The sequence below is a fragment of the Muntiacus reevesi genome, chromosome X (assembly GCF_963930625.1).
Source record: "Muntiacus reevesi chromosome X, mMunRee1.1, whole genome shotgun sequence".
Lineage (NCBI taxonomy): Eukaryota > Metazoa > Chordata > Mammalia > Artiodactyla > Cervidae > Muntiacus > Muntiacus reevesi.
In genome coordinates this window covers 50,150,465-50,165,482 of record NC_089271.1, presented here as the reverse complement: position 1 = coordinate 50,165,482, position 15,018 = coordinate 50,150,465, and the positions used below count along the sequence as shown (strand labels likewise).

The following is a 15,018-nucleotide window of genomic DNA, read 5'->3' as shown; positions in this document are numbered from 1 at the left end:
AATACCAGTGGGACATCTTTTTACCTTTTATACTGGGCCTCATCACCATCTTTGGTGTTACAGACAGAAGTTTAGGCGTCTTCATTCTGTAACAGATTCATCTTCTAGAGGCTACACAGGTAACTGCCCAACTCCTGGCCAACTACATAAACTGAACAGCTCAGGTCTTAGAAGCCCTTAATGAGGGACAAAGCAATCTACTTGCTATGATAATTGATAACAGATAAGCATTAAACTACCTATTGGTATTTCAAAGTGCAGCTTGTACCTTAAAAGGGGACTCCTGCTGCATGTGGGTTAATAGAATAGGAAAGATAGTTCAACAAATACAACAACAAACCAAAACAGCTAATTATATTACTAAAATACTCCAAGAGATTCTCAGTCGCCCATTAACTTCTTTCCCTGGCCATCTCCTGCATGGGGTGAAAGGCTCTACACTATCATTTATGGAGTTAATAATTGTTGAACTAATCATTTTGGGTTGGATTTACAAATTTCATCCCTCTCAAGTACAAGTTTATTTACAGGGAACCTGTCAGGTTGTTACGCTAACTCAAATGCCAGGGACGAATTAAGACTTTGAAGAAGGAATTCTGCTTTTATGCTTCCTGCATCATCCTGAGAGGGCTCACCTGCTCTGCACCCCTGACCACAAGAACAAGTATCTTCTTGCTGCTTCTTTTAAACTTCCCCTTTATAAATAAAGGCTTGCGCATTTGCTTTTCTGTTTGGGGGATTTCTCCCAAAGAGAGACCCATCCTTCCCTGCCCCTTTACTTGGGACTTCTCCAACTGAGTAACAAATCTTTCTTTGATCATACCAAACTACTGTCAGGAGTTTTTCCATCTGAAACTAACCTTGGGAGGAGTCTCTCCACGTCAAAATGGAATTGCTGTAACACAAGGGAACACTCCCTCAATCTGATTAAGAGGAGCAAAACATTCAACACAAAATCTTCTGCTGACCTCAAACTTTGTTTTAAAGCAAAACTCAAACTTAATGGTGAAATACTGACTGAATGCTTTCCCCTGAGGTCAGGAACAAAAAGTAAAATAAAGCATAAAGATTATAAACATAAAATCATTTGTAGATGATGACTTTATAGAATATCTTAAGAGATCAACAATTATGAACCACTAATTTAGCAAAGTCACAGGATACAAAGTTAATATACAAAACCCCTATATTGCTTTGGTGAGGGAGTTAAGTATCTGAGCCTGTAGTAGCTAGAACTACTCCCTCCAGACACTCTGGAGTATTAAAATATGCATGCTACTGGTACCAGGAAGCATTCTCTATTTCTACACCTTCCACTAAATCCCTTTACAGTTTTAAGGGGAATTCTAGAAGCATATATATCTCGTTTATTGTCCTGAATATGTAAGAAACAATTTTCTTTACTACAGCTTACAGGTTTGACATTCAATTCTGAGAATGGAAAACATTCTGATTGGGCTTTTTAGACCAAGGTTAGGGGCTTAAAAACCAGGGGCTTCCCTGGTGGCTCAGAGGCAAAGAATCTGCTTGTGACGCAGGAGACACAGGTTTGATCCCTGTGTCTGGAATATCCCATAAAGGAGGGCATGGCAACCACTCCAGTATTCTTGCCTGGAGAATCCCATGGACAGAGAAGCCTGGCAGGCTACAGTCCATAGAGTTACCAAGAGTCAGACATGACTGAAGTGACTGAGCCCGCAAGGGTTAACCACTGAATAAAGACATGTTTCTTATTATACCTGCAGTGTTTAAGTGTAGCACAAAAAGCCAAGTGTACAATAGTATTACTGATTGCAATACACTGAAGAAAAGTTTCTGTAGTGTAATGGTTATCATGTTTGCCTGACACAATACATTGCAAATGGATAATTATTTGATAAGGAACTCTGATCTTTCTCTATTTCATCACCAACTAGAAAGATACAAAATCATACAGTGGACAAATATTCTGCAAGGATATAAAACATACACACAGAACACTGCCAGGTTATTCCAGCTTGGTATAAACAAGTTCAACTCCAGTTACCTAGGAGAAAGAGTGATGGGCCATAGTATTCCGCATTGCTGATGATGTGTTTCAGGGAGGTAGGCAGAGAACCATCCATCACTAAGAGAAAAGAAAATATCAAGAAGAATATGATCAGTCCAGTAGTAGTTTGATGGGTGGTGATGATGGATCAATACATTACATATACCACACAGTAGTAAACAAAGTCTATTTTGATTCCTTAATGGTATCTACTTGTCTCCTCCTAATATTTTATTATTTATTCTTTGTCTATGCAATAACCTTTTAACAGTAGATCAAAGAATAAAAGAATACAGAGACGGAGAGACAGGGTGGGGTAGCAGACTGGAAGTGAACACATCTAAAAGCTGGAAAAGGAAAAAAATAGATGAATCACTATTAAAAGAGTTGAACAATCCTTAGGTCCAGGAAAAGTAACACTAAAGAACTAAAAGCTATTCAAAATGGCATGTCCTTTTCCTACGAAGTATGAAAAGGACCAATTCTTGAGAGAGTCAAACACCCTTCTAGAAAATATCTAGCATCCAATACCATGTCGTATGCCATCTGAGAAAGCAGGATCTTGAATGGCCTTCTTGAGGAAATTCAACATGGATTTGAGAAGTGCGGCTCGTTGTGGAATACACTGGACTCCTGGCAAGGGAGAAAGAAGATTATACTGGTTCACCATTATGTACAATCAGCAGGTACATAAAACAAATTTTTAGGAGATCCATATACACTATACCAATACTAGCAGACATTCGAAGTGAAATCTCTGGATGCTGGGAAGAACATTTACCTAAGCTTTAAAATGAGAAAAAATAAATCACCAAGGACCACACAAAATTATACTAGAAGTCTAAAGTATTAAGGAGAAAAATCACAAAGTAAAAAGATTAACTCTAATACTTGTTTCCCATTTTGAGTATTATCTGCCCTCAAACATGGATGTGTTGATAATTTAATCAATACGTGAAGAGTTGAAAAAATATAATACTATGAAATAAGTATTAATTACGAGAAAATGAACACCAGAATGCAAAGTAACAGTCATAGTCATAAGAAGCAAACCTCCAAATGTACTGCTTAAGCTCCCCCAAAGGACCATGCTTCACTAGCTTAGTATTTTAATCACTGTGATTGGTTGTGTCTCTATATGTCTACACACCAGGACGAGGGCCAGGGCCAGAGGAGATGCCAGTGCTGCTAGAACTTGATGCCCTTAATTCAACATCCAGCCGGTGCTCCACAGAGATGGATGAGCTGGGACTACTTTCCATAGTCACATCTGTAACTGAAGTAAAAGTTATGATAAAGAAATTAGAATAAAACAGACCACCAAAGAAAAGTTATTTGAGAACATTTTTTTCTTTATAGTGAGATGAATCAAAATGGAGAAGGATTAAAATACTGAAACCGAAATGAAAACACAATTGATCCTTAAACTTCACGAAGGTTAGGGGCCCTGACCCTTCAAATAGTCGAAAATCTGCATATAACTTTACAGTCAGTCCAACATACCTGAGGTTCCAAATCCATGGAGTCAATCAACTGTGTACAGTATCTGTATATAGTGTCTGTAGTACTATACAGATAATATATTCACTGAAAAAATCCACTTATAAGGGGACCCATGAAGTTCAAACCCGTGCTGTTCAAGGGTCAACTGTACCTTTCCACAAAGACTAGAAAGGTATTTAATATCACTAGTTATTCAAGATATGCAAATTAAAAATAGCCCTACAAAAGAAGTCCTTCAATATTTCTCACCCAACAAATTTGGAAGGGAAAAAGGTGGTAAATATGTAATTTCTTTACTACTGGTGGGTAGTAGGTACAGTTTTTTTGGAGGGTGACTTAAATATAAGAAGCATAAAGACTGATATGGAAGGATGACTATGATACACTGAATGAACACTGCCATGTTAATGTTCTCATCTTCTTGTTTTATAAAACTATATACTTATATCAACATATATTTGAATATGGATAAAAGACTGAAAAGAACTACACTAAAATAGCTATGGTGGCTGGGAAGTGAGTTATCATTTCTACTTTTACACTTGAATAATTTTAATCAATCAAGTACAAGATACAAAATTACTTCTTACAGCATATAAAATACAATAAAAAGCTCCATTAGTGATAAACCACTGCTTACATTTTGAAATATTTTCTTCCAATCTTTTAAATATATATACAGACATACAGGACATAAACTCACGGTTCTGTAACCTGATTTTCAGTGAATTTTCTCTATAGGTACATCATAACACCAGAATTAGTTGTTAAAAACGTAGATTTCCTAGTCTTCACTTTTAAACTTACTAAATTAAGCATTACACTAAATCTTTAGCAAGTACTTTAATTTATTCCTATTCTTATGGTTTCTTATGTTTGACAACCACTGATTTATTGTGAACAGTCTTTAAATCATCTTCTATACCACAACATTTTGGAGATGTCACATTTTAATCAACACATTTTAATTAACACATGACCACACCCATTACCTTAAATGCCAAGTTCCCCATTGCAAACTAGAGATAGAAATTGGGTAAAGGGCCCTCTAGGGACAGCATGTACATAGGTAATTGTGTTTGGGGGGAAAAAAGGAATGAAAACTTATGGATATTTAGTGTCAAGAATGAAAACCATTATAAAAAATTTAATATCATTATTATTAGCATTGTTACAGACATATGTAATGACATCCTGGGTCATGAAGACAAGATTAAATACTAAGAAAGCTGGTAGGATAGCTGTGAAACAATTTTTTTTTTTTTTGGTGAAACAATTTTTTATTTTGGGTACTATTACTAAGAGCTATGCACCAGGGGAAGTTTTTAAAAAGGACATAATCTGATTTACACTAAGATTAAGAATACTTGGTCTTCTTTCAGATTTTATGATTTAAAAGTTGTTCCTTACCCAACAACTTTTCCACCTCCCCCTTCTCAGAACAGCCAGATAATTTCACAGGGTCCCATTTTAGTGTCTATATTCTCCTTATCTTTTCGTAATATATATTTAAACACCTATGATATACATATCAGGCACTATTGAAGATTATACCAGTGAACAAAACAGCATCGTGATCTCATGGAGCTTACCCTTTAGTGGGAATAAGAAGATACTGAATCAATAATGAACCAATACTAATAGTAATTATTAATTACCATCCATATCAGTTTCCATTTCTTCTCCTTCTTGTGCAGTACTGGGTCTCTGGATCTTTGGCTTGATCACAAAAGGGCATTCTTTTCGGCACAAATCAACTTCATGCTATGATCAAGGGGGAAATAGTAAGATAATCTTACATATATAATACAGATTAAAAAATTATAACAAGAGAGTGTCACAGGCAGATTACAGAAATGGTTTCTAAAAACAAAAAAGGGATAACATGGCTTTTTAGGGTTATTACATTAGTTTCTAGGCATAGCAATCACTACATCTAAGTATATGCAAAGTACTCCTCATATACCTCAAGTCTATAAATGAAGATAGAAAGTCCACTATGGGATTGAAAAGCTGCCATGTCCAGGTTGGTGATAAGGTCAACCACTCTGACAGCTCTGGTGACAAATGTTATCTGGTCCTGTTCATCACCAAGAAACTTTATGACCTATTAGGGAAAGAAAAAAGTAAAACCAATCAAATGAAAGCTGTAATAATATATTCTTTTGGAAACATGCAGTCTAGGGTCTCAGGGAGGCACCAAGGTACAGCAGGAAAAAATACATGTTTGATTTTTGGTGCTTGCCAAATGACAGCTCTATCACTTCTGAGACTCAACTGCCTGAGGTAATAGGGACATAAATTACCTTTCAGGATTAAATAAAATATTCAGGGAGAAAAGAGCTGGTGCCTGGGGCCTAGCACATGGCAAAACCTATCATGCTTAAGGTCAGGAGGAGATGTGGCAATATCTTAATTAGTACCCAGGGCCTCCTATTATACCATGCTGGACTATGATCAATTCTTAATAATGGAAATAGCTGATCTTAAAAGTTGTTAATGAGAAAACTAGAAGGCCAAACTTGAGCATCAAGCAAAACATTTTCTGGGTAAGCTTTCTTATGCTAACTATCCTCACTGTAAACCACTTCAAACTTAGTTAATTTCCTCCCAAATGTACTTATTTAAAAAAAGTAAGTAGAGCACCTTCAATAAGGCTTCCATCATTCCACAGGAGACCAAGGCTTCACCACCAGCATCATAGCTAGCCAGATGGTATAAAAAAGAGAAGAGAGCAGTGGCAAACTGGTGAGGGTATGGATCCATGGAAGGGTCTACAAGGGAAGTTGAGAGAGGAAGAGAAAGAGCAAGTTCAGAATTTGGTGTTAAGTTGGCAGGATGTTAAACAAAGGCAGACAAAGCAGGGGGTAGGGTTCCTTTAGGTGCCCAGGATAATAACCACAAAAACTTACCAATCATGGCCTGGATACAGTTTCGCACAAGTACAGGCAAAAATCCATGGTAGGAGGCAGTTCCAGTACAGTCAATAATACTGCTGAGTTTGGGAGTTCTCTCCAAGTGGACAATTGATGTTAACGTTCGTAAAGAAGCAGCTTTAATCTCCTATGAAAACAGAAAGTAAAGTAGTTCAGCTGGTAAAGAACCCACCTGCAATGCAGGAGACCTTGGTTTGATTTCTGGGTCGAAGATCCACTGGAGAAGGGATAGGTTACCCACTCCAGTATTCTTGGGATTTCCCTGGTGGCTCAGCTTGTAAAGAATCTAATAGATACTTACCATAAGCTGCTTATCTGTTATCTGAAGGACATCTACCAACTCCTCTATCAACCCATTATACAAGATACTGTTTGCTGACTCCTGCAAGGCATTGGAATACACTGCAAAAGGAGAAATAAACACTTTAGGCAAGAAGGCAGTGGTCAAGCCACTGCCCAATGACAGACCTTCTGGCATCTACTGGTTCTGGGGAAGGACTCCCTCCCTTCCCACCAGCACTGGAGGACAAAATCATTGAATTCCAGAAGATTGGATCAAATATAGTTATAAGTTCCAAACACCCACCAAACTGATTCTCCTATTAATGGTATCAATTGTCTTGAGCAAGGATTTTCAGAAACTTAAGTGCAAAAAGAGAAGAATTAATTCTTTATAATATCACTACTTGATAACTCATGTTTCTGTTTTACACTGGAAACTTACACAAACTATAAAGAACAGAATTTATGGACTACTGCAGACCAAATCAGAAACTTGCATGACACTGCAGTAAAACTTGAAGAGTACTTTATCGGTTTTTTCATTTAATGCTCAGATCAGCTTATAAAATACATACTGTTCCAACATTAAATCAGGAAAGTGAGGCCAAAAGGATAAACAGGTGCCTAATAATCTACAAAGTCAGGGTGAAAGCCCAGGACTGACTCTGAAACCAGTGAGATTTCCACTATACCACTCTACAAGAAAAAGTAAAATGCACAGTATTATTTAATCAATTTCAAAATTCACTTCAAAACTCCCAAAAAGAGAAAGATGAACTGCCAAGAGGAAAAATAGGGTCTAAGGGAAGATGACTACCTGAACACTTATAAAAAAACAAAACAAAAAACACCCACTAAACCTATGTGATGTATGAATCATACATATCCTCTTTCTGATCCAACATTAAGGAGCCCAAGAATGATGAATACAGTGAACACTAGAAATGCTGGCAATTTGACTACAATTTAACTTGCCACCTAGGTAACTACCATAAGCCCATAGCAACGAAGACAGATGAAGTTCAAAGGAAATCAAGTCTAAACTGTCTAACCAGGACCCATAATGTGTTATTCTCTTACCTAATATAGATATTGCATGTAGCCTGGCCTGAACAGCTTGCAATCGCTTCCTGTGATTAGAAAAGCCATGGGCTAGCCGTATGTGTGTAAATAACAGCATCTGTAGAGACATAAGACCTAAATTAGGAAACCAATGGAAAAGGTGACTATACTTTCTGAGGGAGGGCTAAGTCTTACTCATTTGGCAAGAGCTCTGATTATTAATCAAGTTAAATATCTGATCACCATTACAATGAGCAGAAAAAATATAACACAACTAAATGTTTTCTCCTTTGGTAGCCAAGTGTTAAGCTACCACCTCTTAGATATTCACGGTGAATAAAGCTGCTTCTGTTTTCCTCAAACTTCATCAGGACCTAGGAAGCCAATAAGTGTTGCCCTCATAAAAGATGAGGAAACTAAGGCACACAGAAGCTAATTTGAACATGGTCTGATTCCATTCTTTCTGCTATGCTATCTCCCTACTCCAGCAGAACAGTCTGATCTATATGGATATTATTTAGATATTTATAAGACATATCATACCTGCTTATCCTTAGGAATGCTGTACATTTTGGTAAGAGACTCCATTATTTCAGAAGGGCTTTCTGAAATCTACATTAGGAAAAAAGATAGTTAGGAACAAAAAGTGAACTAAATGTTAGAACTAACCAATAGTTAAATATTCCTCTTACCTTGTCAAGTTGTTCTATGTGAATATAATGTAGTGTGTTACTAGATGTCTGAAATTAGAAAGATAAGAGAGTTGTTAGGAGTCACTGTATACCTTAGCTTCCCCATGCCATAGGACTGCCAAGAGCTATCTGAAAAACAAGATGTCACCCTACATAGAAGACTCAACTGTAAGCTCTCAAAAATCAAAGTGTTCTTTAGAATCCCCCAAATGCTCATGTTATACATTCTCAGCAAACTTTCTTTGAAACCAGATTAAAAATAATGTAAATAGCCAGACACATTTCATATTCTTCTTTATCCCTTTTAAACTTATTTAATACACACAGCCTTCGTATTCACAGCAAAGACTGAATCCATGAAAACGGGTTCTCTCTAAATATGCATGGAGAAGGCAGTGGCAACCCACTCCAGTACTCTTGCCTGGAAAATCCCATGGACAGAGAAGCCTGGTAGGCTGCAGTCCATGGGGTCACTAAGAGTCGGACACAACTGAGCGACTGAGCATATATTTTAAGTAGAAGGAAGAAAAGATCTTATTTATTAGACCACTTCTAAACCAAAGTGAATTTTGCTATCTCCTCAAAGATTATATGAAATGACCAGATAATTGAAGCAGGGCCCTATAAACAATACACAGACTTCATGCAGGCTGGCTTCAGCATAGAAAGTTGAACCAATCACTGTCGAGACTATCATATTGGGTTGGGCAAAAATTTTGTCTCGGTTTTTCCGAAAACCAGAAGAACTTTTTGGCCAACCCAATACTAAATGGTGGAATTTTCAACTGAGACTGAGAAAAATATACCAGTCCTAACACTGCCTTATAAACAGAGTCCTGTCTTTTGACAGTTCCAACGTAAGTAAGATTCAAACCTATCAGCTGGGCAAACAATGAACACTTACTCCTGAGAAGCTGCTGGATATTTTTATCTTGGGAGGGCGCAATGTATCTCAACATCATTCTCTAATTTTACTGAGGAGTCCTAGAAAGTCAACCATAGGTACAGATCATTGACTCTATTAGAAAAAGTGTGAATGAGACTCACCCTTTTCTCGATTTTGACCTCAGCCCCAGGGTCTGCATAGAATTCAAAGTGTAGTGTGGTGGCACTGGGTGGGTATTTCTGCGTAAAAAGCACATGAAAGAATCAGATACCATCTTCTCCCAAATCTTCCCTCAGTCTTAGCTACCTGTCCAACTCGGTGTGACAGCAGAATCAGCAATGTCATCAGCAGCTACAGTGCCTGCATTCCTTGTTTTAACAAAGCTCAGATGTCTTGTAACACAAAATCAGGACAGTGGAGCCCACAGCTCCAAAAGCTTTCATATTCCTTACTGATTTTCTTTCTTTCAAGAGATCAATTTTGACTGCAGCTATTCTCAAGAGGGAAGAGAGAGGCAAGCCTGTCCCAATAATGAATAAGAATTCAAGGGTGAAGGACAAACACAAGGGTCTAGGTACTATTTGAGAATGGAAAAGAACATTCTTATGGAAATCTTAGTTAATATCATCACCTTTTGAAATATTTTATTCAAACTCTGCCCCATGGGCATACCTTTGTAAATCTTTAAATGCATTTTTCCATACCATCCTGTATCATTTCTCATGATATCTAATTGCTTTTCTGCACAGGCAGATACCAAGTCAATATAAACCAGACCCTGACAACAAATGCTACTTAACTCTAGAAAAGCCACATGACAAATAAGACTGCAATAGCACGCCCATTAAAGTGTGTCTTTGAAAGAAACCAGTAGCAGTGGTTGCCTCTGGGGGTAGAGTATTATTATATACCCCTTTGTATTCTTAGAAGTTTTAAAATATGTACTACTTTCTTTTAAAGTACACAAAATTTTCAAAGTCCCATGACATGCCAAATATCAATAAATAAAAGGGTGGATGATTTCTTAATATAAGTCAAGATGAACATGGTAACAGACACCATACAAACCTAGTAGTATATCATACTGTTTTGCTCAAGTGGCCAAGAAAAAGCTTGATATACACAAGGAGCCTCAGAATTAATCAACTAAACTTTAAGATGAAAAATAATTTTCTTAGAATTCCAAACTGAATACCCTTTAAAATTTACACAGCTTTAATTATTAAAACAGATAACACTCATCTCCTATATTACCTAATATTCACTAATATAAAGAAAGCATACCAGCTAAGGTGGAAAAGTAATTTGTTCTATTTATAGTTTTCTGTGACCAGAAAAAGAACCATTCTCCTCGGGGGAAAAGGCTTGCTAAGATAATTTCACTAAATTTCATTGCATCCATTTGTCCTATACATGACAAGCTAACAAAAGAAGCAGTGTATGTGTTGGAAAATATAGCTCCTTCTTGGTGTGGAATTGTATTATAGTAATTCAATTGTGCTTTGTGGTTCTATAGCAACGTATCAAAGCAGAGGGGAGGATGGCTTGAGTTCATAATCTAAACATAGCTTAAAGTATGAGCAGGACAGGCATGAGGGGTAAACATGGAAAGCACACAAAACATTGCAAGTTCTCAATAACCAAAATGGGAGACCTGTTTCCCAAGCGGTCATTATTACAATCACGCCAGACTACCCAGAGTTCTGTAATTCCAGTGAGAAAATGCAAGGAAGTGTAATTTCTGGGATTTCTCATCACTTTCAAGATGACTCAACAAAAGCAGTTTCTTATTCAAGAGATCGTAGGATCATATACTGTGTTTCTGAGATTCTTCAGCTACCACCAGCCCATTAAGGACTCAAGCATTTCTTAGAAAAGGTATGCTATGTCTCAACTGATCTCAGGTTCCTCAAAATCCTGATGTGAAGTGACAACTTTAAATGCCATATATATATATTGCAAAGTAAGGCTCAAAAAGAGATCACACAAGTTCTGTCAAAAGATACTCAAATCTCAGAGTTACTTACCATCATATGCAAGTCTCTGCAACATTCTGCTAGTCCAAAGCCATTTTCCTTACCACCCCAGCTCTTGGAAAAGGAAAAAAGACAGTATTAAAACAGTGCTTAAGGTAGTTTTGTGTATAAAGTATTTAAGAGTATGTTGCCGCTTGGAACACAGTGTTGAAAAGACATCCAACATTAAAATCAAACAAAAAGAGGGAGCAAATAGAAGCAAGAGCTTAAGACTCAAGGCAAGATGGTCTGCCTAAAGGTGATTTCTCCAATGAGACCAATTTCATTGTTCTGTGAGGATGGTACTGGGAAGAATATAAGAAGCTCTTGCAAGTAAATGCATTTGATATGCCTGCAGTCATGCTTGCTGAAAGGTCAGTCTTGACCCATTGGATCTTCAGTACTGTACCAGCCTTTCCAGGCTCAGCCTGATCACCTCTCTCATAGGGTGAAATCACATGCTCTTCAGTTCCTTACTTTTTGACATGAGCCAAAGTGTAAAGTAGAAGATCCTGCATTGCTTAATGTTATCGTACTCTGCCATGACAACGTCTAAAAAATTCATCAACAAGTACTAGTCCCTAAGTAATGGGGGAGAATGGCTCAACTGTACAATATTATTGAGTTCCAAACAGAAAAAAAAACTCAGCCATACAATTTTGCTTAAAAATTAGCCTACATTTTCAACAGCATTTGAGGTAATCTATCATTTTTGCCTAATTCAAAACTCTCCCAGCAGTGGGGATGGGCATTTGTTGATAACACTGAAGACTAAGTACATACAGTTGGGATAATTAATAGACAAACAGAAAAGCTTGGAAAGAAAGGCTGAGGAGTGTGATATTTGGGGGAATAAGGGCTTTGAAAACTTCCACACACTCCTGGAAATCTAGAAGGCCATGTATGCCCAAGGTTGGGCACATTCTCAGAAAAACCTAAAAAAGCACTAAGTTCCTACATCTCTAGCTGACATGAGGCTCTATGCAAGGGAAGGCTAAGCCAGAGTTGTAAACTTTCTGGTTCAGTTCAGTTCGGTTGCTCAGTCGTGTCTGACTCTGTGACCCGATGGACTGCAGCACGCCAGGCTTCCCTGTTCATCATCAGCTCCCGGAGTTCACTCAAACTCACGTCCAGTGAGTCAGTGATGCCATTCAACCATCTCGTCCTCTGTCATCCCCTTCTCCTCCTGCCTTCAATCTTTCCCAGCATCGGGGTCTTTTCCAATGAGGCAGTTCTTTGCATCAGGTGGCCAAAGTATTGGAGTTTCAGTTTCAGCATTAGTCCTTCCAATGAACAGTCAGGATTGATTTCCTCTAGGTTTGACTGGTTTGATCTCCTTGCAGTCCAAGGGACTCTCAAGAATCTTCTCCAACACAACAGTTCAAAAGCATCAATTCTTCAGCGTTCAGCTTTCTTTATGGTCCAACTCTCACATCCATATACTACTGGAAAAACCATAGCTTTGACTAGACAGACCTTGTTGGCAAAGTTATGTCTTTGCTTTTTAATATGCTGTCTAGGTTGGTCATAGCTTTTCTTCCAAGGAGCAAGCATCTTTTCATTTCATGGCTGCAGTCACCATCTGCAGTGATTTTGGAGCACAAGAAAATAAAGTCTCTCACTGTTTCCCCATCTATTTGCCATGAAGTGATGGGACTGGATGCCATGACCTTAGATGTCTGAATGTTGAGTTTCAAGCCAGCATTTACACTCTCCTCTTTCACTTTCATCAAGTGGCTCTTTAGTTCTTCTTCGCTTGCTGCCATAAAGGTGGTATCATCTGCATATCTAAGGTTATTGCTATTTTTCCCAGCAATCTTGATTCCAGCTTGTGCTTCTTCCAGCCCAGTGTTTCTCATGATGTACTCTGCATAGAAGTTAAATAAGCAGGGTGACAATATACAGCCTTGACATACTCCCTTCCTGATTTGGAACCAGTCAGTTGTTCCATGTCTGGTTCTAACTGTTGCTTTTCGACCTGCATACAGATTTCTTAGGAGGCAGGTCAGGAGGTCTGGTATTCCCATCTCTTGAAGAATTATCCAGTTTCTTGTGATCCAAATAGTCAAAGGATTTAGCATAGTCAATAAAGCAGAAATAGATGTTTTTCTGGAACTCTCTTGCTTTTTCAGTGATCCAATGGATGTTGGCAATTTGATCTCTGGTTTCTCTGCCTTTTCTAAATCCAGCTTGAACATGTGGAAGTTCACAGTTCATGTACTGTTAAAGTCTGGCTTGGAGAATTTTGAGCATTACTTTGCAAACATGTGAGATGAGTGCAATTGTGTGGTAGTTTGAACATTTGTTGGGATTGGAATGAAAACTGACCTTTTCCAGTCCTGTGGCCACTGCTGAGTTTTCCAAATTTGCTGGAATATTGAGTGTAGCACTGTAACACAGCATCTCTTTTTAGGATTTGAAAGAGCTCAACTGGAATTCCATCACCTCCACTAGCTTTTGTTGTAATGATGCTTCCTAAGGCCCACTTGACTTTGCCTTCCAGGATGTCTGGCTCTAGTGATCACACCATCGTGGTTACCTGTGTCATTAAGATCTTTTTTATATAATTCTTCTGTGTATTCTTGCCCCTCTTCTTAATACCTTCTGCTTCAATTAGGTCCATACCATTTCTGTCCTTTATTGTGACCATCTTTGCATGAAATGTTCCCTTGGTATCTCTAATTTTCCTGAAGAGATCTCTAGTCTTTCCCATTCTGTTGTTTTCCTCTATTTCTTTGCACTGATCACTGAGGAAGGCTTTCTTATCTCTCCTTGCTATCCTTTGGAACATTGCATTCAAATGGGTATATCTTTCCTTTTCTCCTTTGCCTTTAGCTTCTCTTCTCAGCTATTTGTAAGGCCTCCTCAGACAACCATTTTGCCTTTCTGCATTTCTTTTTCTTGGGGATGGTCTTGATCACTGCCTCCTATACAATATCACAAAACTCCATTCATAGTTCTTTAGGCACTCTATCAGATCTAATCCCTTGAATCTGTTTGTCACTTCCACTGTATAATTGTCAGGGATTTGATTTAGGTCATACCTGAATGGTCTATAGGTTTTCCCTACTTTCTTCAATTTAAGTCTGAATTTGGCAATAAGGAGTTCAGATTTGACCCACAGTCAGCTCCGGGTCTTGCTGACTGTAGAGAGCTTCTCCATCTTTGGCTGTGAAGAATATAATCAATCTGATTTCGGTATTGACCATCTGGTGATATCCATGTGTACAGTCTTCTCTTGTGTTGTTGGAAGAGGGTGCTTGCTATGACCAGTGTGTTCTCTTGGCAAAACTGTTAGTCTTTGCCCTGCTTCATTTTGTACTCTAAGACCAAATTTGCCTGTTACTCTAGGGATCTCTTGACTTCCTACTTTTGCATTCCAGTCCCCTATAATGAAAACGACATCTTTTTTGGGTGTTAGTTCTAGAAGGTCTTGTAGATCTTCATAGAACTGTTCAACTGCAGCTTCTTCAGCATTACTGGTTGGGGTATAAACTTGGATTACTGTGATACTGAATGGTTTGTCTTGGAAACGAGCAGAGATCATTCTGTCATTTTTGAGACTGCATCCAAGTGCTGCATTTCGTACTCTTTGTTGACTATGTGGGCTACT

The 15,018-nt window shown here is 38.1% G+C and overlaps 1 protein-coding gene across 8 annotated transcripts in view; it reads right to left on the bottom strand.

Annotated features, from left to right (window-relative positions):
- The window catches only part of HUWE1 (HECT, UBA and WWE domain containing E3 ubiquitin protein ligase 1), a 152,356-nt gene that overhangs the window by 77,901 nt on the left and 59,437 nt on the right, over window positions 1–15,018 (bottom strand). For all 8 annotated transcript variants that reach the window (XM_065916120.1, XM_065916121.1, XM_065916119.1 and 5 more), the window contains 13 exons: window positions 11,418–11,480; window positions 9,552–9,629; window positions 8,505–8,552; window positions 8,356–8,424; window positions 7,831–7,930; window positions 6,770–6,870; window positions 6,445–6,595; window positions 6,179–6,306; window positions 5,499–5,639; window positions 5,191–5,296; window positions 3,180–3,305; window positions 2,561–2,662; window positions 2,027–2,107 (listed from right to left, as the gene is read on the bottom strand). In XM_065916120.1, the coding sequence (XP_065772192.1) occupies window positions 2,027–2,107; window positions 2,561–2,662; window positions 3,180–3,305; window positions 5,191–5,296; window positions 5,499–5,639; window positions 6,179–6,306; window positions 6,445–6,595; window positions 6,770–6,870; window positions 7,831–7,930; window positions 8,356–8,424; window positions 8,505–8,552; window positions 9,552–9,629; window positions 11,418–11,480 (1,294 nt within the window). The remainder of the gene's footprint in view (window positions 1–2,026; window positions 2,108–2,560; window positions 2,663–3,179; window positions 3,306–5,190; window positions 5,297–5,498; window positions 5,640–6,178; window positions 6,307–6,444; window positions 6,596–6,769; window positions 6,871–7,830; window positions 7,931–8,355; window positions 8,425–8,504; window positions 8,553–9,551; window positions 9,630–11,417; window positions 11,481–15,018) is intronic.